Below are 26,147 nucleotides of genomic sequence, written 5' to 3' on the forward strand. Positions count from 1 at the left end.
TAAATCTGGAATCATGAGGTCTATGGCCAAATATACTGTATATAAGCATTTACTTGTATTGTGTGCATTGTGCTCAGGAAGACAGCTTTTGGACAGCTTTGTTGGCATTTTTAGAGCAGTCTTCAGCTTCAGTTTGAGTATGTTATGCACAGATCTAAATGGGAGTTTAATGTGTCAATAAAACCACATCATAAAAAAACTATCAGTAAATTCTGTATTACATGCTGTTTAAACTCACTCATTCACTTTGAGATTCATTTTTTGTATTCTGCAAAAAACCTGGTTCATCTTGCTGCTCTTTATCTCATCCTTCTGTTCACGTCCCCAATTTAACTAGGGATTTTGCAGCTGTGGTGGTAACTCTGCACATGCTCAGTCTTCAGTGCGTTTCTATGCTGAGCATTTCCTCCCTATCACTTCTGAGCAGCCCATGTGACTATAGAGTCACACATGTGGTAAATGACAGCCCACTGACTTCCTCCTGCTCTATGCCCACTAGCCAGCTAAACTCAACATGGGCAGGATATTACATGTAGATTAATGGAAGCTTCACCTCCCTCTTATTCTAAGACATAAGCTGGAGGGACAAAACAGCCTGTGACTGGCAGAAATCTGCCGACACCATGTTATTACCAAAAATAATAAAGATTTAATTTCAGTAGCAGAGGACTAGAAGCTCCTCCTGCTTATGTTTCCCTGTAGACAGGCTGGGAAAGATCTAGCTCATGTGACAGCTGTATATCAAATAGGAAAAAGGTACTTAGATGTTTTTTCTATTAAAATAATTACAGTGCCATCATCCGTATACAGAAATAGAGTGGACAATGTAAATTGTACAGTGTGTATTTAGTATCACTTTGTCTTTAGCTAGTTCTCATTTAGATCCATATTGATCAACCCCTAACTAGATCTAAAATGAACTTTAAAAGATTCAGCAAAGCTTGCCGTACACTTCTCTTGTACAGACTAAAGCCCATTTGAGCAAGGCCTAGAGGCGGCAGTGGAGAAAACTGCAAACAAGTATGCTCTTATTGGCTTATTGGCTGGTTTATAATTAGCTCTCTTGACAGTCTTTTCTTAAGGCAACAACAGCATTTAGCAGACATGGATTTCTGTCCTAGCAAACTGAGTTTACCTCAAGATTGTTTGGTACAGTGAGTCTGGACAAGCTTGCACAAGCTCATGAACATATGCTCAAATTACAATCATCCAATGTTTATGGGCATTTTGACCTCTTGAATAGTACATAACACTCATGTAATGGCAAGGAGGATGGACCTAAACACTCACATGCCTCAAACATACATCCTTAGTGGCTCATTGCATGCTCCAAGGACAGTGACTGAGCTATCTCTACTTATGATCAGGAGGTGGCGGGATGGGCTCTCGATCATGTGGCCACTGTGACAGCCAATCACAGTGGTCAATCTGGTGGTCCATCCCACCTACCCACGTAATAACCCAGTTAAAAGGCCACAGTGGGCAGTTGGTCAGAAAATGGTTAAGCTGTAAACACTTCTAAAATGTCCCTTCTTATTGAGCTTTAAAGAAGTGTATCATTTCAGTAAAAGCAACTTAAATTAAAACCTTAAATGCTCTTATTTGTGTGTGGAAGTTACTACTAAATTATTAGCTACATAATTATATTTCTAATTATAAAGCACCTTACACACTATAATATTAATGCATATAGCTTTATAGTGGCAATTACCTAAAGGTTGTGGTATATTAGTGAAAGTACGACGTATCTCTATGCGATGTCTCACAATGTCTCGTGGAAAGCGGAACTTCACAGTCTGAACCTTCTGGGAGTATATAGGATAATTTAAACTAGGCTGTTTCTTTTTGGTGCACCGTTTGGTCTGTTCTTGACGGAATGTGTATTTTTGAACATTTCCACCTATAAAACAGTAGTTTCAAAATCATACCCAAAATAATTAAAAGCAATGTAACAGAGAATGCACAATCAGTGTGGGCAAATATTATGGTCCACTTCAATTGAAAAGCAAACCTGTCATTAGAAAAATGTGTGTATGGGGGGGAAGGGGTCATTGCCTGCATCAGATAACTCAGCATACCTAGTCTGTATAATTGTTAGATGTAAAGTATTGAACAAAGAGCATGGCAGCCAGCCACAGAAACTGCTGTAAACGGATCGAAACACATGCAAAAACGGATGTAAACGGGTAAATAAACGGATGTAAACGGATGTTAACAGAACGGAAGACAGATAAAAACGGACAAAGCAACGAATAAGAACTGATACGTTTTGAACGTGGCTAAACTGATGGTGCCTGTGTGAATGTGGCCTAAAGGTCAACAATGGAGGCCTCAATGTTTCTCTCATGATTTTCTTTGATGCAGTTAAGTCAAAACAAAAGACAACTTAACCAGGACTTTACTGTAATAATAAAAAGAGGTTAATTTACTAAAGGTATATAGACTAATCACTTGCATGCACTTAGTTTATTGAATGTGGTGAAAATTCACTTTGCAAACAAAACCCAATTGCATGCAAAAAAAAAAAGTATTTTTTTCTTGCACATTACTGGATGATGGAAGTCAGCAGAGCATCACCTCATTCACTAAGCTAAGGGAAAATTCTCTTGCAAAGTGAACAGCTTTTTTGCCTTTAGTAAATCAACTACATAATGTTAATTGCATTTTCTGGGAACTCAGAGCAAGCGGTCTCATGACGTGCATCAACACCATGTACAGAATGTATAAGACGCAAACCAATTCAAGCAAATTTATATAATACTTATATTGGTGTTGAGATTTTTTTTTTTTTTTCGAAAGTTTGGTTACTGAAACCATAAGAATCTACTCAAAACAAAATAATCAGTTCTATGTTGACTCAAGCTTCAGGCCTGTGTTCTGTAAAGCTGGACATACCGAACAGACAATTTGATGATCAAACTTTCAATTCCAAAATCAGAAAGCAATTATAAGAAAGGTGGATTAAATTAACTGCAAGGAGATGGTATCAATATTGCCACAAATGAACCTTGGGGAAAAAATGTGATCACTTTGAACTAAACTATGTTTTTTTCCTTATCAGTTTTTTATTTTTCTATTTCAGTAGCTGTCGATTTATTGCCAATTTTTAGCAAATTCGTACATTCGGGAGGATCCGAAATACGAATTGCTATGCTTCCGAATTTTGTACAAAATACGAAATTTCGTTTACGAATTTCAGATTCAAATTCCTAACGAACATTCATAATTGTTACGAAAAGTTAACAAACCTAAAAGTTAAAAACCCAGGAAGTCAGCACAGCACAGGGATGGTGGGAGCCCCTCATAATGATAAATTCATCATAACGAACATTTGTAATTGTTATGAAAAGTTAACGAACCTAAGGAAAATTTGTATTTCGTACGAAATTTCGGACACGAATTACAAAATACGAATTAATTCTAATACGAAATGGAACAGAACGAAACTAAACAAATTTATTGACGGCGTACATGTCTACAATCAACACAATTCTGCTGGTTGATTAAATGTGGGACAATGTCTCATTGACAATACTTCATTCCTACACCTGCTTTAAAAAAAAGAGTACACAAAGGAATAAGTCAATGTATGTATTGTAATTTACTCAATCTTTTATTGCCTAACCTGTGTACCCAGAGTTCTCTCTGATTACATTGTTGTTACATTGCATTTTCAAGGGAAAGGGTTGGGCAAAAATAAAATGAACACAATTTTAAAAAGAAAAAAGAGGGGAAAGGGGAATGGGGGGATGGTGGGATTTTATATGAAGCACAACACCAGAACCAAATGAATCAATTAGTAGATACTATTTAATGGTGCACATGGATGCACGTGGGACAGTAAATAACATGTAATAAATAACATAATAAATACATATAAATATATACACACACATAAGTGTTGCTACATAGTAAATATATATTTTAAAATTTATTAAATGTAGCCCAAACTTACATATAGACATGATTGATTGCACACATGATAATGTAAAATTGATTCAAATTTCTTTAAGGTGCAATCGTTGTCTCATATAAAGTCCTAACAATTTTATTAATGAACAATTTTAAAAAGGGTGTTTGACATTGAAGTAAATAAACTGCAACTTTAACATGGCTACAAAGGTGAACCTAATTAGGCCAACTGCTGATTAGCAGAATGTGTCGGCTATAATACTGACCAAACAATAAGCAGTTTTGTGACATTTTCACTCATACTTCAAGTGCAAAAAATAATGAATGGAAGAAAGCAACCTATTGTCAATTATATTTATTGATTCTCAGTAACATTAGTAGGTTGCATTGCTCTGTTTGGTCTTTTTATGGTATAAATCTGGGTGAAAGTGGTTAAAAAAGCTGAAACACTCTGAAGCGAATGGTCATTTTTGTGTCAGTTAATAAATGACAGCATTGACAAGGCATTTACAAACATCATTGGCAGGGTCACAAACTAAAGATTCCTGACACAGATACGCAGACATTTTACAAGATAGTCGATAACCGCCACCAAAACAGGGCTTTCCTAGAGATTTGAATTGGTATTATGGCCAATGAGTCCACATTCACACTTTTTTCTACAATTATATGGACTTATTAAAATAAAAATAAAGGATGCCTTCAATCCACAAGGTCTTTTGCTATCTTTTAAACATGTTAGGGTATGCATAATAGTCACCCATGTCTATGTTTGATGATTTCCCAGGACATAGGTACAACCTTTGTGGAAAATTCTATAAAGCAGAGTGCAAAGTAGATTTCCATCTTATTCATGATGCATACGTCAGTAGTCAATCATATGACATCACTCCAAGCAGGATTAAAGCTGTTGTGAAGGCAAAGTTTGACCTTGCTCATTATTAGCTTTTGAAGTGCATACATTATTTATTTACCTTCTATAAATTCCAGGGAAACTGCTGCTATGTATATTTGTTTAGCTTTGTATTTCATTTATTTGCCCTGGTGAAGTTTGGAAAATACAGGAGCCCAATCATAATCTGGGAATCACCAAGGACAATACACAGCAGTGCATGACAGGTCAAAGCAAGCTATGATTCAGTCAAGCAAGGTTAACTGGGATGCTGAATAAACTGATATATGAGGATCAAACTGTGAACAATACAGCCATGCATTCTTATATTGTTTACCTGGTTTAAAGAAATAGACAGACTCCGGTCTTGTTTTAATTCCAGCCACTGAAAGTACAGCAGTTACTTTACCTCCAAGTCCTCCAAACCCTTTGATAATTTCTTTAGGGTATCCTTTGTCCATTGCATCATTAGTAAAGCGCCAGTACCGTGGACCCTTTGAAAGAAAGTATTTGTATCATTTTATTGCAGCTTGCAAAAATTTTAAACACAGAGATAGATCTTCTACCCCCAAGATATACTTTTTGCAAATTAATTGAAATTGGTAAGCATATACTGGTTGCATACAAATATTAGCTGGTACACTCTATAAAGGCTGATTTTAACCTCTATATTCCAATAAATACAGTGATGATTGGAATGAGTGGTACAATCTAGCAAATAGAACTACTCTTCTCAATACAAATAGAGATCTTTTCTGCATATTCCCAGTTTTTTTTTTTTTTTCAAAAAAAGTGTTAGAACATGAGCGAGATAATACATCCATTAGGTTGAATTCACAAAGCTATGGCAATCAATATATTTAGCATTGAGAGCTGAAAAAATAATCCACTATTATTGTGAATATCACATACAATATTATTTCTATAGTATATTTAGCATACTGCAACCAAAGCATGATTATTTAATGGCAGAATTCATAGACATTTAAATGGCATACAGTATATTTCAATTGGATAATAATTGTAATTAAAATACTATTTACATTTGTACAATATGATTGCATACCTTAAAAAAGAATGTCTTGCCACCACAATTACATCTTGTAAATACTGTGTCAATTGGAGATGGAATTCCCCATACTTCACTAATTTTACGAGGCATTCCTGTTACTCCACCCTGATTAAGTGTCCAAAAGTAGTGACCTGTAAAAACACAAAGTATTTGTGTTACCATAATGAGCTTCAGTATTTCATTTTAATTACTTCATTTCCCCTACCACCCTTTATGGACCCCAGCAGTTTTTACATTACTGCTATGAGCCTGTTTGTTCAGTGGTCATTTTGTGATTACCTAAGGTAACAGAGTACATGTATTGTCTTTTTAAGGACAAACAAGGCGACACTACAAGGATCAGTGTTAGTTTAAAAAAATTGTGTTAAGCCTGGTACACACTATGAGTTTTTTTTTTTTCGTTCAACACAGCAGGTTCAACAGAAAAAAACTGTCAGCTTTGGATGGAGCTGCTGTACTAACTATGCAAAGTTAGTATAGCGATCTCCCCTGCTGAGCTGCTGTGTTCTGACAGGGGGATGCCCCTCCACCAGAACACTATGATCAGCACTCTCCACCATTGGCTGAGAGCGCTGATCGGGAGTTGGTCGGCTGCTGGTTTTTCAGCATGCTCATCTGACAGAAGCCGGCCAAACTGTCGGCTTCTGTCGGACAGGGTGGCTTACACGTGGGCCGAATGGCGGCCATTTTTTTAGAACAGGCCAATGTCTCCCGATATTCGGCCCTTGTGTATGGGGCCTTACTGTAGATAAAAAGCTATCTAGTGTCCCCATTGGAAGATTTCCCATCTATTACTGTTCTGGGGACAACTCAAAAATTTGAATTTTCTTTTACTACTAACAGGTTTTCTAATTCACCTCCACTCTGTCCAAAACAAAAAAAAAAAAACTTTGGACTTTAGTTACACTTTAAATATTAAAAGTATATTACGTATATACAGTAAAACCTTGGTTTGAGAGTAACTTGGTTTGAGAGCATTTTGCAAGACAAGCAAAATTTTTAAATACATTTTGACTTGATATACAAGTGATGTCTTGATATACAAGTAGCGTCACGTTACAACTGAGTATAAAATAGAACAGAGGCACCTCTAAGTGTAGCAATATGGCTACATTTAATGAAGGTACAACATTTAGTAATGCATATGGACGATGATTAAAACAGGCACATGCAAGTATGCAGGCATCCGGGTTAAAGATCTCCATATAGATCATCCTCCACACCACTATCGATGCCATCCCTTCCATGCTGTTCTCCATGAGCACTTCAAGCCTCACTTTTAAATCCCTCTACTGCAGGGTAGTCTTCCTGGTCACGATTGCGGACTGATAGTGGTGAGAGCCGGTGGTGGGAGGATGATCTATGTGGACAGCTTCACCTCGGATGCCTGCATACTTAGATGTGCCTCTTTTAATCATCAACCATGTGAGTTGCTAAATGTTGTATCTTCATTAAATGTAACCATATTGCTACACTTAGAGGTGCCTCTCTTCTCTTTTATACACTGTAGCTCCTGCTGGATTTTGCTTCTAATCCCCTTGTGGAGACTTCCATTTGTGGATGGACATTTTATGTTTACACAACCTATCACATTAATATAATTTTTTTATATGGGCTATAAACTGAATGACTTTTCTTATGGGGAAATTTGCTTTGATATATGAGTGTTTTGGATTGCAAGCATGTTTCTGGAACGAATTATGCTCGCAATCCAAGGTTTTACTATTTTAAATGGTGAAATAGGAACAAACCTCACAGTGATGCCCCTGATGATGTCATTGTATGACAAAACGCATATGGTGGCACTGGAAGTGACATCATCATGCATGGTGGCTGTTGGCTGCAAGATCAGGATCGCATCGATTGCTGCAGATTTTAATTTTAAGTGGTACCAAGGATTATTATTGTAAGTGTGATATTTATTTTAAAAGAGAAGTATGGCTTTTTAAACAAATAAAAAATCATACTCACCTAGTTGGCTGCAACACTGATCCCAGCTGCAGCTGTACCCCGCCACCTCTAAAACTGAAAACTGAGCAATCAAACACTGCTGATCGCTTGGCTCTCAGTCCTCAGGCTGCTGGGAGCTGGTAACTGTTAGCCATTGGCTCATTGCTCTGCTCCTCCAGCACTCACTGGATTGTTGGGCTGTGAAGGGGGCAGGAACAGCTGGCTCAGGCTCTCAACATCTCGATGGGCAGATTGGGGTCAAGGCTTCTAGGCGGATTGCAACCATATGGTCAGGATATTTTCAGGGCCTGAACCCGTGTCTGTGATGTCAGCTGAAAATGGGTCACAGGGGTGCAGAACTACGCTCTTGTGATTCACAGGAGAAGTATAGCCAAATGAGCTTTGGCTATACTTCTCCTTTGTATAAAAGGCTTTTCTACTACTTTACTGCTCTATGAGGTTTGGTCCTCTCATTATATATATATATTTTTTTAAATTTTTTATTTATCACAGGAAACAGGTCCACTGGAACCGATACATCAGTATTTAACATTGCAACAGTGCAATACAAACATTTACATAGATGTTATAAAGAGAACCTTGTTTTATACATTCTAAAAACATCTTGTGAAGCAACGCAATATGAGGTTGATATATTTCAGAGATTCAGAATATGTAATGTCTCCTAGAGTGAGGTGTAATATAAACGTTGTCTATATCTCTCGGACTGTAACAATATCGTGATGCAGTCGTCTAGTAAAGGTAGATATTAAAGGCCCATAAATTGTTCCTTTGTGTGTCCTGCCTCCTTCCATTTTCTCATTTTCCTGCAGATCAAGAGAGAAAAAATAAAAGAGAAAATAAAGAAAGAGAAAGAAGAAGAGGGGAGAAAGGTAAAAAGAAAAAAAAAAAAAAAGGGGGGGGGGGGAAGGTAGGTATCCGCGAATATGGAGTCCTCAGTTTGTTCCGCTGAGGCTACTCCCCAGGCTAGTTTAGTGATTTATATGATTCCAGTTCAGATTAAGTGCCTGGTTCCTCTCTCCGGAGGGCTTGTCCCTCCTCTGAGTATTGAAACATGTTCCATAGCTGCCAAGTCTTGGAATATGTCTCACTTCTGTTCTGACTCGTGAGAATCAAGTCTTCCAGTTTGTTAATTTCGTCTATTTTCCTAAGCCAGCCGGCAATGGAGGGCTGGTTGGGGGATTTCCAGTTAAGGGGAATACAAATTTTAGCTGCGTCAAGTAGGTGGCGTACAATTGACATTTTGTATATCCGAGCGGGTGTATCGGTAGCGTGTAGGAGGAAGTATGCCGGTTCATCAGGAACATTGCGGTCAGTGAACTTTTGTACTATCCTGCAAACCTCCTCCCAAAACGGCCTTATCCGGGGGCAGGACCAGAAAATATGTATTAACGTGCCTGTGTCTTGTTGGCATCTCCAGCATAATTTCGATGTCCCAGGAAAAAATTTGTGTAATTGTGCTGGTGTTCTATACCATCTCGTAAAAATTTTGTAATTGGTTTCTTGGTACTTGGTACATATGGATGATTTATGTATGTATTGGAGGATATGTGATCTTTTTTGCGTAGTGAAGTGGCAGTTCAGTTCTTTTTCCCATTTGTCAAAGCTGGGGTGGTGATAGTTCTCAGATGGTGTGATAAGCATGTTATAAGTCAGAGACAGTGTGTGCGGTAGCACTCCGCTTTCCATACAAATTTCTTCGAATGCAGTATGAGGTGGATCATTTACAGTTGGGGGGGCAAACTGATAAGAAAATGTGAAAGTTGGCTAGCTCTCAGGAAATCCAAACGATATAAGCCGTTCGGGTCCGATAGCTCGGCCAGCGTCACCCATCTTCCTCCGATGCTAAAGTGGGAAGCTTGGTATCTCCCTGCATCTCTCAGCACATGGAATGCAGGGTCTGTTATACCTGGCGCAAACTGTGGGTTACCTATTATGGGTCTCAATGGTGAGTTCCTAGTGGAGAGAGATGTTTGTGTTAGTAGGCGTGCGCACACTTACGTGGTGGTCCCAATCAATGGATGAGATCGTATTTGTATGGGGAGTGTAGAGTAGCTCCAGGGGGCTCTATGTAGGGGGATTTCAGATTGTGTTTGTTCTAATTGCGGCCATAGTTTGGTTTCCTTATGTCGGCACCAGTCAATAAGCCTACTCAGGTGCACTGCATGGTAGTATATTTTGATCTCCGGCATGGCCAATCCTCCATGGTGTTTTGGTAGTGATAGCGTTTGTCTCGGGAGGCGTGGTTTCTTCCCTGCCCACAGGAAAGTCAAGAATAGGGAATGTACCTGTCTGAAATAGGCTGCGGGTATGTGTATAGGTAAAGCCTCTAATAGATACAAAAATTTGGGAAGTATCATCATTTTTAGTATATTACAACATCCAAGCCAAGAGTGTAGGCCACCTTTCCAACTGTGGAGTAGTATTTGGACGTTTTTCAGTAAGGGCGGGAAGTTAAGTTTGAAAATTTGGGAGAGTTTTGGAGGAATGTAAGTACCTAGGTACTTCAGGGCTTTGTCTGTCCATTTGAAATGGAAGCTATTTTTAAAGTGTGTGAGCTGAGTCTGTGGTATCCCTATTCCCATGGCTTCTGATTTGTTGAAATTTATTTTTAGATTAGAAAGATGTCTATAGGTCTCAAATTCCTTCATTAAGTTTGGAAGGGAAATGGCTGGATTAGTAATAGAAAACATCAAGTCATCTGCATATGCAGACACTTTATGTTGGGTGCTCTGTACTGCAATCCCTGTGATATCTGGGTTCAATCTCACATGGCACAGGAAGGGTTCTAGTGATAGGGCAAAAAGTAGAGGTGAGAGTGGGCATCCCTACCTGGTTCCGTTTAGTATTGGGAAAGGATCCGAGACAACGCCATTAGCCCTGACTCTAGCTGATGGATTCGAGTATGCTGCGGATATCCAGTTAAACAGCTTTTCTCTTACTCCGATGTATTTCAATGTTTCAAACAGAAATTTCCAACGTATTCGATCAAACGCTTTTTCAGCATCTGTACTAAGGAAAATACTTGGCGTTTTATCTCTATTCGCTATGTGGAGTAAGTTCAGAACCTTAATGGTGTTGTCTCTGGCTTCTCTGGTTGGCACAAAACCAACCTGATCTAGGTGTATGAGTTTTGGTAAGTGTTGCTGTATCCTAGAGGCAATCATTTTGGTAAAAAGTTTCAAATCGGTATTTAGTAAGGATATTGGGCGATAGCTGCCGCATTGTGTAGGGTCTTTACCTTCTTTCGGAATTACTGAGATCTGTGCCTGAAGTGTAGAGGGGTGTGAGTTTGAGCCGGAGCCCAGATCATTAAATAATTTAATGATATACTGGCCTAAAGAGGGGAGGAAGGTTTTATAGTAGGTAATGGTCAGGCCATCAGGTCCTGGTGCTTTCCCCTGTTTGGTGGAACTGATAGCCGATTGAAGCTCCATTAATGTGATAGGCTCCTCAAGTGATTCCCTTGCCTCAGTCGGTAGGGTTGGCATTAGTGATGAGGCTATATATTCAGGTGTATTGTCTGATGTGGGTAGTGTTGTGTGTAGATTGTATAATGAGTTGTAGTAAGTTCTAAACTCTTCTGTGATTTGTTTGGGTAGTGACGCCGTCTTTCCGGAGGGAGTTGTGATCTGCGGTATGTAGGACGTTAGCTTTTGTTGCTGTAGGGATCGGGCCAGCATCCTCCCACACTTATTACCAGATTCGTAAAATTTCCTCCGGGAGATCTGAAGTGCCGCCTTTGCTTTGAAGTGTAGTATGTCTGTGACCTGTTTACGGGTGATGTCAAGCTCGGTCCCTATTTCCCTCGTCTGAGTCATTTTATGTCTTGTTTCTAGTGTCTGTAGTTTTCTGAGCAGTGTGGCTAGCTGTTCTGTTCTTTGACGCTTCAGCCTGGAGCCATGTTTAATAAGCACGCCCCGGATCACGGCTTTATGTGCTTCCCACACCAAACCAGCATCACTGCCAGGGGTATTGTTAGATTTAAAGTAATATTCGATCTCCTTCCTTACATCTGCGCAAACCTCCGGGTCTTGCAGTAGGCTCTCATTTAATCGCCATGGCGGACGCTGAGTCGTGTGCGGGTCAGCGATGGCGTATCTCATCCCTATCGGGGCATGGTCGGACCACGTGATAGATTCTATCTTGGTGTTTAGAACTGCTTGTAAATTTCTGTGAGGTACTAGAAAATAGTCGATACGGGAGTACGACTGGTGGGGCCGAGAGAAGAACGTATAGTCCCTCTCACCCGGGTGAAAAAGACGCCAGACATCTTTTACTTGTGACGAGTGTAAAGGCGTTTGTATACGTTTGCGTGAGGTTTTTGAGGTCGAGGATGTTCCAGAGGACGTGTCCTCAGTCGGGTTTAAGGGTGTTTAGGTCACCACCTATAATTAGTTGACCTTCAGTGAATTGCATAAGTTGATCTAACCGCCTCGTTATGAACGTGTCTTGATGGTCATTAGGGGCGTAAAGGTTTGCAAGGGTCACCTTTGTGCCACCTATCAGGCCTTTTAAAAATAGATATCGTCCTTCTGGATCTGTTTTAGAGTCTAGCCATGTCCATGATACTTTAGCTGATATTAGGATTGAGACCCCTCTGGATTTGGCTTGTGTATTGGAGGAGTGATAAACAGTGGGGTAGTATTTGTTTTTAAGAATTGGTATAGTGTTGTCTCTGAAGTGCGTTTCCTGCAGTAGGATTACGTCCGCCTTCAGGCATCTCATGTCGTGAAGAAGCATCCGCCTCTTTTCTGGTGTATTTAGTCCCTTCGTGTTTAAAGAGATTATATTTAGGGTGTCCATGTTCGCGAATAAAGGAGGGGAAAGGGAGAGGGGGAGAGGAGCTTAGGGAAGGGGTCAAATAGAGAAAAAAAAAAAATTATAAGGAGGAAGGTAGGTAATACAGGGGGAGTAGTACCAGGGTGGTTTGCCCCTAGAAGAAAAGGAAAAAGTTTAAGATGTAGAAGGTTTAGAGAGCTGCCACTAGAGTGTGCAGCTTGATGGGGTGCTAAGAGCGCAAGAAAAAAAACTTGCTAAAGCGCTGTCCGGTATAAATCCGGGAATGCAGCGCTGTCCTAAGTGGGTTTGTGGGAGGACACAGCCAAGAGATGGGTCTCCCAGAGTCTCTCTCCACCCTCGGCATTCTGAAAAGTCATGTGTCTAATCGGTACATTATTCCAATTTGATAGAAATAAAACAATACAGGAAGTAACATGTAACATCAAGAGGTTATTCAGCAGTAGTTAAAGTAACATTGCTATTCAAGCAACTATAACAACCCAGATATAACAAGTGCAAACAGGGGTCCCCATCTCAACACTGTATAGGTGTTAGGGACTTTTCTATATTCCCTTAAAGTGCATTTTCGGGTGATTGTGGTGAGTTTTGAGTTTATAGAAGGTATAATTATATCATCTCCCATAAAGAGAACCGGTCGATGTACCCTACTTCTAAATGCAAAACCCAGAAGAGTCTTTCAAGAATCCGTAAGCTGGATCAGTATCTTCCCCTTTCCCCCCAACCCCCCACCCGCACAACCAGACCCATTCTGCAGTTAGGGGCTTTGTCTCACTGCTTTGTGGGGACACTGAAGTTCTTTTAGCTCCTTCACATCTAACCTGTAAGGGAGTTTGTCCGTTCTCCTGTGTCTCATATGTGGGATACCTGTCCCGATTACCGTCCACTTTCTACGGTACATTTATTGTAGCTTCTCCAGCCAACGTGTGAGGGAGTGTTCCTTCAACCTTTAGGTGGAAGTCTTGTGCATAGTCCAGTGGAATATCCTGGATTAGGCTAGAGCGGTGTGTAAACCAGGTGTAGTAACTGCCAGGCTTAGCTTCTATCACAGGGAGGTCCCTCGTAGGTAAAGTAACAGGGATGGAGAGTGGGAAATGGCGGCAGGTTAAGTATCTCCCTCTTCACCCCCTGCAGGAGATACTAGCCAGATTATTGCGCGGGAGATGTTGGACTATTCAGATGTGGGGTGTTCAAAAAGAATACTTATGAGAGTCTGGGGGGGGTGTGGGGATGTTCGTTTGTCGGGGATGGATGGGGACACCAGATCTATTTTACTCACGTGCGGCACCTCCAGAAGCAGAGCGGCGTCTCCTTCTTCCTCGTTGACGAGGCGGTAACAGCCCTCTAGCAGCCGAAGGGCCCGATCTGGCCGTCGGGCATGGGAGAATCTGCAACCAGTCTGGTACTGAAATCGGGTCCGCTTCCAGGAAGCGTAAGAGCGCCGGTAGATCCGTTGTAGCTTGTAGGGTAAATGCTGATGTTTCATTGCGGAAAGTCACAGACAGCGGGTATCCCATCGGTAAGTGCATCCCTTCTGCTTTGCCAGCTCAAGTAGGGGTCTCAGCATAGCGCGACGCTTCAGGGTGGCTCTCGATAGGTCTGGTAGGATCCTGACTTGTGCTCCGTCATGGTCAACGTCGCCATGCTCCCAGGCGCAGCGTAGGATGGCTTCTTTCTGCAGGTAACGATGTAACCTGCACACCACGTCGCGTGGGTTGGATGGATCTGTTGGCCTCGGTCCTAGGGTTCTGTGCAACCTGTCAAGTTCTATGTCTGTGTCGGTGTCATCTAGGACGATGCGGAAGATTTCCTTCACCGCCTCTGCTAGATGATCCGAGCCGATGGTTTCCGGGATGCCTCGAAGCCGTAAGTTGTTTCGGCGGCTCCGGTCTTCGACATCTTCCAGGTGCAGCTGTAAGGATATGGCTGTGTCCCTGTGTGAGTCCCGGGCCTGTTCCAGAGCCGATACTCTGTCTTCCAAGGAGGATACAGCCGTCTCCCCTGATGTGACTCTGTCGGATAAGCTGGACACTTCTCCTCTCACCTCTTGTATGTCCCGGCGATGGGTCTCCTCAAGTCGGAGGATCATCGCCTCGATATCTGTTTTAGTGGGGAGTGCTTGTAAGAGCGAGCGGATGTCTGGATCCATTGGTGCCGGTTCGGGAGGGTATGTGGAGGTCATCTTTCTGATTGGGGAGTTCTCCGGGGTCCCAGACGTCGGGTTGGGTGATGCAGAGAGGTTCTCAGGGAGGGATTGGGCACCTCTTGTAAAGGCCTGCTGTGTGAGCTCACGTGGAGGGCCTCGTGGTGCTGTGACCCTGGCACCGGGAGAAAGTTCTTTTCTGAAATAGCGGTGTATTTCTCCAGAGTTCTGGATGGAGGGGGTCCCTTTGGATACTGCTCTTGTCCTGTATCTTTTGGTAGCTTTCATACCGATTAAAGTTGGATTAGATGCCGGGATTAGGAGTTTGAGAGCGGGAGCCCAAGGAAAAAGCAACCTCACTCAGCCATGTCCAGGCCACGCCCCCCTCTCATTATATGTTTTATGGTCTGAGCAGATATTGATTGGAGTATGAAGATGTTCCTGCTTTTGGCTAGATTGGATCCCACGAGTGCATATGGCTAGTTGGCTACTCAATAGTTAGAGTTCTAAGGATCTCTTGTAAGGAATCGTGTATTCTTTATCTCCTGTCTCCATGGATTCTTTCCAAAGAAAGTTTTAATGGCAAAGAAATATAGGGCTGAGCCTATGAGTCTTTTGTCTAGGGTATGTTTGTCTGACAATCTCTGTGGAAGTAGTTGAGACTGTTCTACCACTTTTAGTTTTGAAGTGCTTACCTCAAGCTTCCTTTACAGGGAGTTTTGCTTTTCCAGCAAAGTCCATTTACAGTATCAGGTGTGTCAATGTTTTCTGGATCCAGATATGAGCGGGTCATTACTAGTCAGGGTAGGAGGACCCAAACACCCAATAAACCTCCCCAGTGGACAACAATAAAAACCTACAGAGGCACTAACACCCAAAAAAACAAGAAAAAGTTTTGGCTGGAGTTGAACTAAGTGTAGATGATAATTAGTGCCATAAATCTATGAGACACCCATAAGCCAGTGCCTAGAGCAGCAGAGTAAAGGAGAGAGCACCAAAAACAACATGTTAATCTTTTTCTTTTACTTTCACCCTGTATAGCTGCCACAGTATTTTTTGTGTGTAAATTCAGCAGTCAAAGGAAAATCAAGCATGCCTCCAATAGCTGGGAAGTGCAGCAGGGAGCTTTTCAATGAGCTCAAAGTGATCTGCACCAGTGAGCGACCAGCAGTGGCGTCTCCAGCTTTCAAATTTAGGGGGGGCACATGGGGGGACAGGGACAAAAGTAGGGGGGCAACTATAAAATGCATATATATATATATATATATATATATATATATATCCTGGGGCCCTTTACTACGACCCCACAACGGGCCCTTTCACATGTTCTGCAGTGAGCTCCCTTCCTACTGTATTGGGGTCCCCCAGGGTGGCAGAAAACAAGAGATATATGTCACCAGCATATCAAGAAAATATAAGGATCCAAAGCAGTGGGAGAACTATCAGGGTTGCAAAGGTTGTCTTGCCTCCGGGTCCTGGTGTTCTGCCACTGTGGGGTTCCCCAGCCTCCTCTTGCTGTCCTGCCCCTGCTATTGACAGCTCTGGTCTGGCATCTCTTGGAATTTACAGGCTGGTCCTCCTGTCCTAAGGACGGGAGAAATCAGTCTGTTTTTTCAGTAACTGAAAGTCCTGGTGGAGTCCTTCCTGCAACTCGCTCTTCTCCCTGCCAATGAGGATGCAGGTGAAGGAGCAGATCAGGCGGCCGTGGTTGTGTGAACGCTCGCATTATGCAGTGTCAGCGAGCAGGGAAGGGGGGAGGAATCACCCGCAGGAGCTGACTGGGGACTCTCTCCCTCTTAGACATTGATTTTTTGTAAAAAAAAAAAAAAAAAAAAATTTTTTTTTTTTTTGGGGGGGGGGGGGGGCACATGGTGGGGCACAGCATAATGTTGGGGGGGTCAGGGCCCCCTCTGGCCCCCCCCTAGGGTCGCCATTGGCGACCAGCACTTGGCACTGTGGTTTCAGCCATTGGCTGGCTATGCCTAAACCTTATACCTTATTACTTTTCTACCTTTGACAGAGGCCATGTGACCAACTGCTCCACAATGCTCAACATTGTACAACAACTTCTCCTGGAAAATATTTCACATTTCAAGAGTTTTTATGTTCAGTTTGAGGATAGCTGGGGAAAAGAACGAGGGCACTGTGGCTACAGGGTTCCAAAAACCCTTTCCTGAGTTTTTTGAAGTTTAGGCACCCAGTCTAAAATTGTCAGTCTTGGTATGTGTCAGTTAACTTAAAAATAACTCTATGATTATTTTTTTGGTGAGTCTGAAAACTAGAAACATCCACAGATGCACATTCCTAGTTCTCTGCTGCAAGGTTGATTAACATTCTTATGGCAGGAGCCATTTTAGATTTGAACTAAAAAGTTGAATTGTGGTCACAAAAGCATTAAAGCCTGCTTCTTTTCCCGTGATGAAGTCGATAGGACAAAACATATTGGGCGGAGTTGCAGCATTGTGACATCATTATGTAGAGGGTGCTCACATGATTGGTACAGGAAGTGCTGCAGTTCTCTCCAAAAGTTTTTACTGTATTACCCTGAGTGCTGGGAGCTAACACAGAGGAATGTGAGTGTGTTTTTAAAGATTTTTTTAAATGATTTTAATAAAGTATGTTGCACAATGAATGTCTGCATCCTATTTTCTTATGATGATCTGATGAGGAGAGGTGTGTAGAATATCAGATGTTCCTTTTAGCGCATCTTGGTTTGCCACTCTAATTTTGCCACCAACAATAACATTTACTGCAATAAAAGTGTGTTATATAATATGACTTTTTATTTGAACATACTATATTATCTTTTAATAAATCATATTATACCACGTAAGACAAATGATAGGAAGTGGATCCTCCTTTGTTAAGTAGAACATTTCCTTCTTAAAACAAGCTAATTATAGATGATCAGTTTCATTCCAAATAAAAAAAGTGCAAGGGTTATGGATGTGACTGTGTGTGTCTTTTATTTCACAGTAGCCAAATGTATATCCAGGACTGTTGGATTATAGCACAGGTACAAATTATTTGTAATCGTTTTTTTTTTTATTCCTGTGGGCATATTGCTGTCTATTGTGTGTTATCCACCAGCAGGGTAAAATACAACAGTGGTTTACAAGCTAAATTTTGGTTCTATTTCTAACAAAACTTTATGAGTTATTATATCTCATAGCTCCAAGAACTCTACACCCTGTCTACCCCTTAAGCAAACAAAATAAATCACCCTACCTCGAAATACCACCATGGATCCATTCTGAAGAGTAGTCATTCCATCTGCTGGTGGTCCAATGCACAAATTCATCTGAGGGTCTATGGTAAAACATGTATAGTTTTAGCAATACCGTAGATGATTCACATTTTAAGTAGCAATATCAATTGAAAAGAATAATTATTAGGAAAGCCTTTTCATTAGTTCAAACGGCCAAATGACATGTGACTGTAACTCAAAGCCTAAAATATGCAGGTATAGTTAAGATGTTCAGTTGTTACTTCACCAAATATTACAATGAAGTAGATGCATGATCTAAATTACTTTGATTAATAAATCATAGTTAATGTAAGACTTGTTGGTTGTAGGATTTCAACATCTGTTGTCTTTCTGGCAGTTCATGCACTAATGTCTACAGTTTATAGAAAATACAGGGGGCTGCACATACAGGGGGTTCTTCCAAAGAAGTGGGGCTCTTTAAATAAGTGGCACTTCCGCTCTTGCACCATCCATCTGAACATTTTCTTCTCTCTTCACAGGTAAATCTGCGTTTATACTCCCATGTCCTTTAAACTGAACATTGACTAACTCTCTCAAATGCGTATTTGGTAAATCTGCGTTTATACTCCCATGTCCTTTAAACTGAACATTGACTGACTGCTTAAATGCATATTTGGTAAATCTGCGTTTATACTCCCATATCCTTTAAACTGAACATTGACTGACTGCTCAAATGCATATTTGGTAAATCTGTTTGTCACCGCTGTTTCAACTCCATCTGTAGCCATGCTCACATTATTTCAATGTTTATTTAGCTATTAAGTCTTACCTAAATTATGGGTTCCCTTATCTTTACAATTTTGGCCTTTTGGTCCTCTTGCAGTTTGATTGTGGTGTGAAAACTAAATACTTAGGCATATATATAACAAATGACCCAAATAATTATATAAATAATAATTTAGTCCCTCTAATATCTAAATTTAAGAACAAGAGCGATATATGGAAGGGACTCCCTTTATCAGTAGTTGGTAGATGTAACCTGATCAAAATGCTGTGGTTGCCTCAGTTATTATATCTGCTGCACAATTCACCAATTTGGATACAAAGAAAATGGTTTAAAAAAATAGATACACTACTAAGAGCTCTTATATGGAAAGGAAGACAGCCTAGAATAGGCCTCCAGACCTTACAACTGCCAATTCAGGAGGGGGGTCTGGCAGTACCGCATCCGCGTAGTTATTTTCTAGCCGCCCAATTACAACATCTGGTATCGGACATTGATCCCAAAGGGGATAAAAGTGGGGGACTGATGACTGTAGATGCGCCACATAAGACATTAGTGGAGGTCTTAGAGGCGAATTCGTTCGCCTATAGACCCTGTACGGTTAAGCTAATGATAAAAGTGTGGAGATCTATAAAGGATTTGAGGGGTATGGGAGGTATGGTTAAAGGTGTGCCGCTCTGGGACAATAAGAACCTACAAGAGCTAAGATCAATGGGGAAAATAAAGATATGGGAAATAAAGGGTATAGTTAGCCTGGACCAATTATATGATGGCAGCTCCCTAAAAACGTTTACGGCACTAAAAGAGGAATTTGATATACCAAACAATTCATACTATAGCTATTTGCAAATCAAACATGCTCTAAAAGCACAGTTTGGGGAACAAGGCCCGGTGTGGAGTACATCCCCCATACACGAAAGAATAAGTAGGTCTGATGGACCTAATGGATCCATAGCGGAATTCTACCCACATATATGCAGAAATAGCATTATGAGTACAGAAAACCTTAAGTGCAGAAGTAAGTGGGAAAGAGATTTAGGAAGAATTCCGGATGACCAATGGAAAAAGATTTTAGCCGGGGGAACCAAGTTTCAGTCTCACCTGCCCAGAAGATGTCATACCTAATGCTCTTACATAGAACATACTACACTCCTAAAAAACTGTTTGAATGGGGGCGAAGGGGGGATGCTAAATGCCCTAGGTGCCAAAACACTGGGGACCTGATCCACATGATCTGGAAATGCCCGAAACTATACCGCTACTGGACGGAAATACTAGATACCATAAATAAGATCTTTAAGCTGTCACTCAAAATGCACCCAAAACTGTGTATTATGGGAGTGGAGGAGAGGTTGGGGTACATTAAAAATAAAGCAGTGTTAAGGTGCCTGTTTCAGGCAAAGAAATTAATAGTGCAGAGATGGCAGGCAGAGAAACCCCCCTCCAAAGAAGACTGGTTTAAAACAGTAACGGACACAATATGGAAGGAAAAGGTAGTATATGCAAGGAGAGGGAATTTAAAGGAATTTTAAAAAATTTGGTTGCCCTGGTTAGAGGAAATGGGTTATCCCATGTAAAATGGATGTAGGAAGAGATAAGGTAACGGATGTACGATATTATGTAATAGGAAGATGTGGTAGTAATGAGGGTAAGACAGGGGGGAGGTTATGGGGATAAAGAGGGGGGTGGTTAGGGGGGGGGGGAGGGGGAAAATGGACAGTAATGTTTTTTGTTATTATATATATAAAAGGCCTTGTATAAGGGGTATTTAAGAACTGGTGTTAAAAAATAATAGGAAAAAAACTCTTTTTATACATTTTGGAAAATTGAATAAAGATTAGTTAAATTAAAAAAAAAAAAAAAAAGTCTTACCTAAATTATGGGTTCCCTTATCTTTACAATTTTGGCCTTTTGGTCCTCTTGCAGTTTGATTGTGGTGTGAAAAGTTTTGCTCTGCTACCTGTGTGCCTAATATTATCTCCTGATTGATTAATTGCCAGATTCAATCCACACCCAACACAGTATAAAAACAAGGCCTTCTTTACGGGGAACACATACAGGGCGCTGCACATACAGGGACTTCTTCCAAAGAAGTGGTGTTCTTTAAATAAGTGGCACTTCCGCTCTTGTACTTCAGCGATTTGCACAAAGCAAACCACATTAGACTGCAGGTGACATCATTTCCATATTATCTCACCTTCCTCTCTGAAACATGCACTCTTTATCTCTCCTTTTCACAATTGCAGCCTCTCCCCTCAAACTCTCTTTTCTTCACCCCTCTTCTCCACCCCACAATCTTTACATATCACCCTCACTTTTCCCCTCTCCCTATTACTGCACTCATCACTTCTTTCTAACTCTAAGCCCACTTGCTAACAAACCACCCAGGATACTGAAGCATGTCCCCTCATACAAATCGTATTCTCATATTACCTCCCTTACCTATCTGCTTCTCCTAACTGGTGGAGATATTTCCCCAAACCCTGGGCCTCCCTTATTTAACTGTACCCAACACACCCATCACCATCACCATCACCCTACACCCTCTGGCATTAGTCGCAATCTATGCAATTTAGTCTCCACTCCTCTTCTTCCCAACGCCAGTCTCCCTCTCTCCTGCACCCTCTGGAACGCTCGCTCTGTCTGCAACAAACTCACCGTTGTTCATGACCTCTTTGTCACTAATTCCTTTAATCTACTTGCTCTCACCGAAGCCTGGCTCCATGAATCTGACACCCCTTCTCTTGCTTCCCTCTCCCAGGGTGGCCTTCACTGGACTCACTCCCCTAGGCCTAATGGACACAAGGGAGGTGGAGTGGGATTCCTCCTAACCCCCAATGCACCTTCCAGGTTATTCACTCCCCTCCCTCTCTTTCCCTCTCAAAATTTGATGCTCCCTGTGTAGACTAAGTCTCTCAAAGACTTCAACCAATACAAATCTGCCCTCCAAAAATACTATTCTTTCCTCCACATTGCCAAGCAGACCTATTTTACAGCTCTTATTAACACGTTCTCATCCAGTCCCCGTCAACTTTTCTCTACCTTCAACTCTCTACTTCGTCCTCCACAGCCTCCACCCACTGACTCACTCACTGCCCAGGAGATTGCTAATCACTTCAAAAACAAGATTGATACAATCCGCGATGAAATCTCCACTCTACAGGTATCTCCCCCAGTTAAAACCCCATATCAACAGGTACAATTGACACTCCCCTTATTCAAATCTGCTACTACAGACGAAGTTGCTAAACTCCTTTCTAACGCCCACCTAACCACTTGCCCCCTGGACCCTATTCCCTCTCAAACACTACGGTCGCCCTCTGACTCTATCCTACACTCTCTAACCCACATCTTCAATCTCTCCCTCACCTCTGGCATTTTCCCCAATGCTCTAAAACATGTACTGGTCACCCCCACACTTAAAAAACCATCCTTGGACCCTACCAATCTTAACAACCTACGCCCCATCTCCTTGTCCCCTTTTCCTCTAAACTCCTTGAATGCCTGGTTTACAACCAACTGAGTGACCACATCATTAAGAATAACCTTCTTGATCCCCTTCAATCTGGATTTCGCCCTCAACACTCCACAGAAACTGCTCTCAACACTCCACAGAAACTGCTCTTTTAAAACTCACAAATGACCTACTAACTGCCAAAACCAATGGACACTATTCTGTACTCCTACTTCTGGACCTTTCAGCTGCCTTTGACACAGTTGACCACCCCCTCCTCCTCAAAAATCTTTACTCCCTAGGTCTCCATGACTGTGCTCTTCAGTGGCTCTCATCCTACCTATCCCAACGCACCTTCAGTGTCACTTACAATTCTACTTCCTCCACTCCTCTTCCCTTCTTGGTCGGGGTCACCCAAGGTTCTGTTCTTGGACCTCTTTTATTTTCAATCTACAACTCTTCCCTGGGTCAGCTGATAGCCTCTCATGGCTTTCAATATCATTTCTACGCTGACGACACACAAATCTATCTCTCCACCCCTCAACTCACTCCATCAGTCTCCTCACGCATCACTAACTTAATAACAGACATATCTGTATGGATGTCACACCACTTCCTCAAACTCAACTTGTCCAAAACCAAGCTTATATTTCCTCTACCACGTGCCTCTTCCCCTGACTTCTCTGTCAAGAGCAATGGCACAACCATTCACCCATCCCCACATGTCAGTGTGCTAGGTGTTATCCTGGACTCTGAACTCTCCTTTCGGCCCCACATCCAATCACTTTTCAAAGCTTGCCGCCTCAACCTCCGCAACATCTCCAAACTACGTCCCTTTCTAACCAAGGAAACTACAAAGCTCCTGATTCATTCCCTGGTTATCTCTCGCCTTGACTACTGCAACTCCCTCCTCATTGGCTTACCTTTTAATAGACTATCCCCCCTTCAGTCCATCATGAATGCTGCTGCCAGACTCATCTACCTTACAAACCGCACAGTGTCTGCTACCCCTCTCTGCCAATCCCTCCATTGGCTGCCACTTGCCCAACAAATTAAATTCAAAATACTAACATTAAGTTACAAAGCCATCCACAACTCTGCTCCCAGCTACATCACTAGCCTAGTCTCAAAATACCAACTTAATCACCCTCTTCGTTCCTCCCAAGACCTCCTGCTCTATAGCTCCCTCATCACTTCCCCCCATATCCACCTCCAGGACTTCTCCCGAGCCTCGCCCATCCTCTGGAATTCGCTACCCCAATTTGTCAGACTGTCTACAAATTTATCCACTTTTAAGTGATCCCTGAAAACTTTCCTCTTCAGAGAAGCCTATCCTGCCTCCATCTAACAACTGCACTATTTTCTCCATTAGCTCATCCCCCCACAGCTATTACCCTTTTGTATAACTTGACCCTCTAACGAGCAGGGCCCTCTGATTTCCCCCCTGTATTGAATTGTATTGTAATTGTACTGTCTGCCCTAATGTTGTAAATCGCTGCGTAAACTGTCGGCGCTATATAAATCCTGTATTATAATAATAATAATAATAGTAATAGAAAATAGCGTGACATACATTGTACAAATAATTTAGTGAGTTCTGTGGCAACAGAACTTTGTTAGTAGGGGAAGACAAAGAAGAATGACAAGCCGTTTTAAAGCTTATATGAAATCCAAAAAAAAATATTTGCATCAGAACTGCTTCTCTCTCCATACAAGTCAGTAGGGATATCAATAGTCAAAAGTCAAAAATGTTTCGAAACAAATTAATACAACCTAAAAGTAGAGTAGGTCAAATGCAAGTCATAAACAGCAGATCAAACACACCTTTCAATGAACATGTTAATGAGCTTCCAAGTGTCTCAAACTGACCTCAAATTAAATGAAATGTATCAGTAGATACAATGGAAACAACACACTCCATATATGAATGACATTTTATCTCAAGAGTTATTAAAAGAAGCCTGTAGTTTGGAGGCTGTAATTTCTGACCTCTCCTTGTCAAAAATGCTTGTTGCCTGGCTTTTTCAGCCAATTATTGCAAATACATTGCACATTTTTCGTACGGGCAACAAGTATAAAAGGCAAAAACAAAACCAATGTGGCTCGCTTTTACTGTTTAAAAATCCATAAATAACTAGAAAATGACATGAAAATATAACACATAAGGAATACTATAATCATTTAAGAGTTTTAGAGAGTTAAAAAGCATCAATTAACAGCTGCAAAAAGGAAATCGGAAGAACAAAAATACAAAATGTAAGGCAAGTTGAAAAAGAGAGTATGATAACCCCCCACCCAAGTTGCTTTTAATCCTATATATGGCAAAAGACATTGTCCAGAAACAATAAGATAAAATAAATTAATATAGAGTACAGGCAGTCCCAGAATTACAAACACCCGAGTTACGAACGACTCCTACTTACGAACGGCCTCAAATGCCAACCACTCGTGCTCCACACTGGTCCTGGATACCTCCGGACACATCCCATACTGCAGTACTACATGTACTGCATGGCCAAAGAGCCCCAGATAACATAACAAGCACCTGGAACATCCCACATCCATGCACAGGCGGACGTTACACTTACAAATGCAGTGTTCCAACCGGAAGTTACACTTACAAATGCAATGTTGCGACTTACGAACAACTTCGACTTACGAACAAACCTACAGTCCCTATTGTGTTCGTAACCTGGGGACTTCCTGTACATGGATTAGATGGCTAAAGTCTTTAAATCAGGGCTCAAACTGGTGGCCCTCCAGCTATTGCGAAACTACAAGTCACGTGAGGCATTGCAAGGCTGACAGTTACAAGCATGACTCCCACAAGCTCAGTGTTCTCTAATGTACCCTGAAAATATATGCACTTAATGCATACTACCTGCACAATGTCTATAATGCTATTGAAAGCATTCCAAATATAAACGTGTGTTACCCTGTGTGCTACAATTCCTCCCAAAAAATGACCTGTTGGCACTTTTAGGCTCAAGTTTCATTCATTCATTTACAACATTGTGCATACGGTCCTAAGAATTTTGGATTAACCACTTCACCTGTACACCCCCTGTGGACCAAAGCCATTTTTGAATTAATACTATGGGCATATTTATTTAGGAATAACTTTGTCATAACTTATGATTACAAAGTAATGCATTTAGTTTTTTTTTTTTTTTTTTTAAACAAACAAGGCCATTTTTTTGCAATATTGTCTTGAAAAAATGATTTAATATTTTATGTAATCCAAAGACAAAAAAGTGAAAAAACATAAAATAGTACTTTTTTCTACTTCAGCAGTATTTAACAATAATTATTGCCATTGTAGATAAAAAAGTATAAATTTCATGCTATAATTTGTCCTCTTTGAAATGACACTAGCATTATGATTCTGCCAAAAAACATTGTAAAGGTATTTAGAAATGCAGTAAAGGTTTTTTTTCCCAATTTTTCTCTTGTTTTAATGTAATGCCAATAAAATTAACAAAAAAATCTGAATAAAACAAAAAAAAAATTATGTATCAATGATTAGAAAGATAGAAAAAAAAAAATCTGTAGGAAAATAATAGGGGGGAGGAGATGGAGAAGAAAGAGCTAATTAGGGCTGATTAGGGTAAACTAAGGGTTTATAAGGAAACAGAAATAATTTTTGTTACTTTCATTCAATTCTGTTTTTTGTCACTTAAACTGACATCATATGCAGATCAAATCTCCTCCCTTTGAATTGTATGGCTTGAATCACACTACTGAGATGTGCTTTTGATGCAATTTTCAGTGCAATTATGTAGTGTAACTTTAATGCAACTTTGGATATGGTTAACACTTTCTATGAAGCCACATCCCACTAAAATCACGCCAAAGTAGTACCGGAACCGTTTCCAAAACTCGCACTGATTGGTTACTATGCACAGCTTCAC

The 26,147-nt window shown here is 41.0% G+C and overlaps 1 protein-coding gene across 1 annotated transcript in view; it reads right to left on the reverse strand.

Annotated features, from left to right (window-relative positions):
* PRG4 (proteoglycan 4) overlaps positions 1–26,147 on the reverse strand; it is a 276,400-nt gene that overhangs the window by 4,573 nt on the left and 245,680 nt on the right. Inside the window, exons 20-23 of the mRNA XM_073591959.1 lie at positions 18,019–18,099; positions 5,871–6,007; positions 5,142–5,298; positions 1,712–1,900 (exon numbers count right to left, since the gene is read on the reverse strand). Coding sequence (XP_073448060.1) covers positions 1,712–1,900; positions 5,142–5,298; positions 5,871–6,007; positions 18,019–18,099 — 564 coding nt within the window. The remainder of the gene's footprint in view (positions 1–1,711; positions 1,901–5,141; positions 5,299–5,870; positions 6,008–18,018; positions 18,100–26,147) is intronic.

Source organism: Aquarana catesbeiana, linkage group LG07 (assembly GCF_042186555.1).
Source record: "Aquarana catesbeiana isolate 2022-GZ linkage group LG07, ASM4218655v1, whole genome shotgun sequence".
NCBI classification, from domain to species: domain Eukaryota; kingdom Metazoa; phylum Chordata; class Amphibia; order Anura; family Ranidae; genus Aquarana; species Aquarana catesbeiana.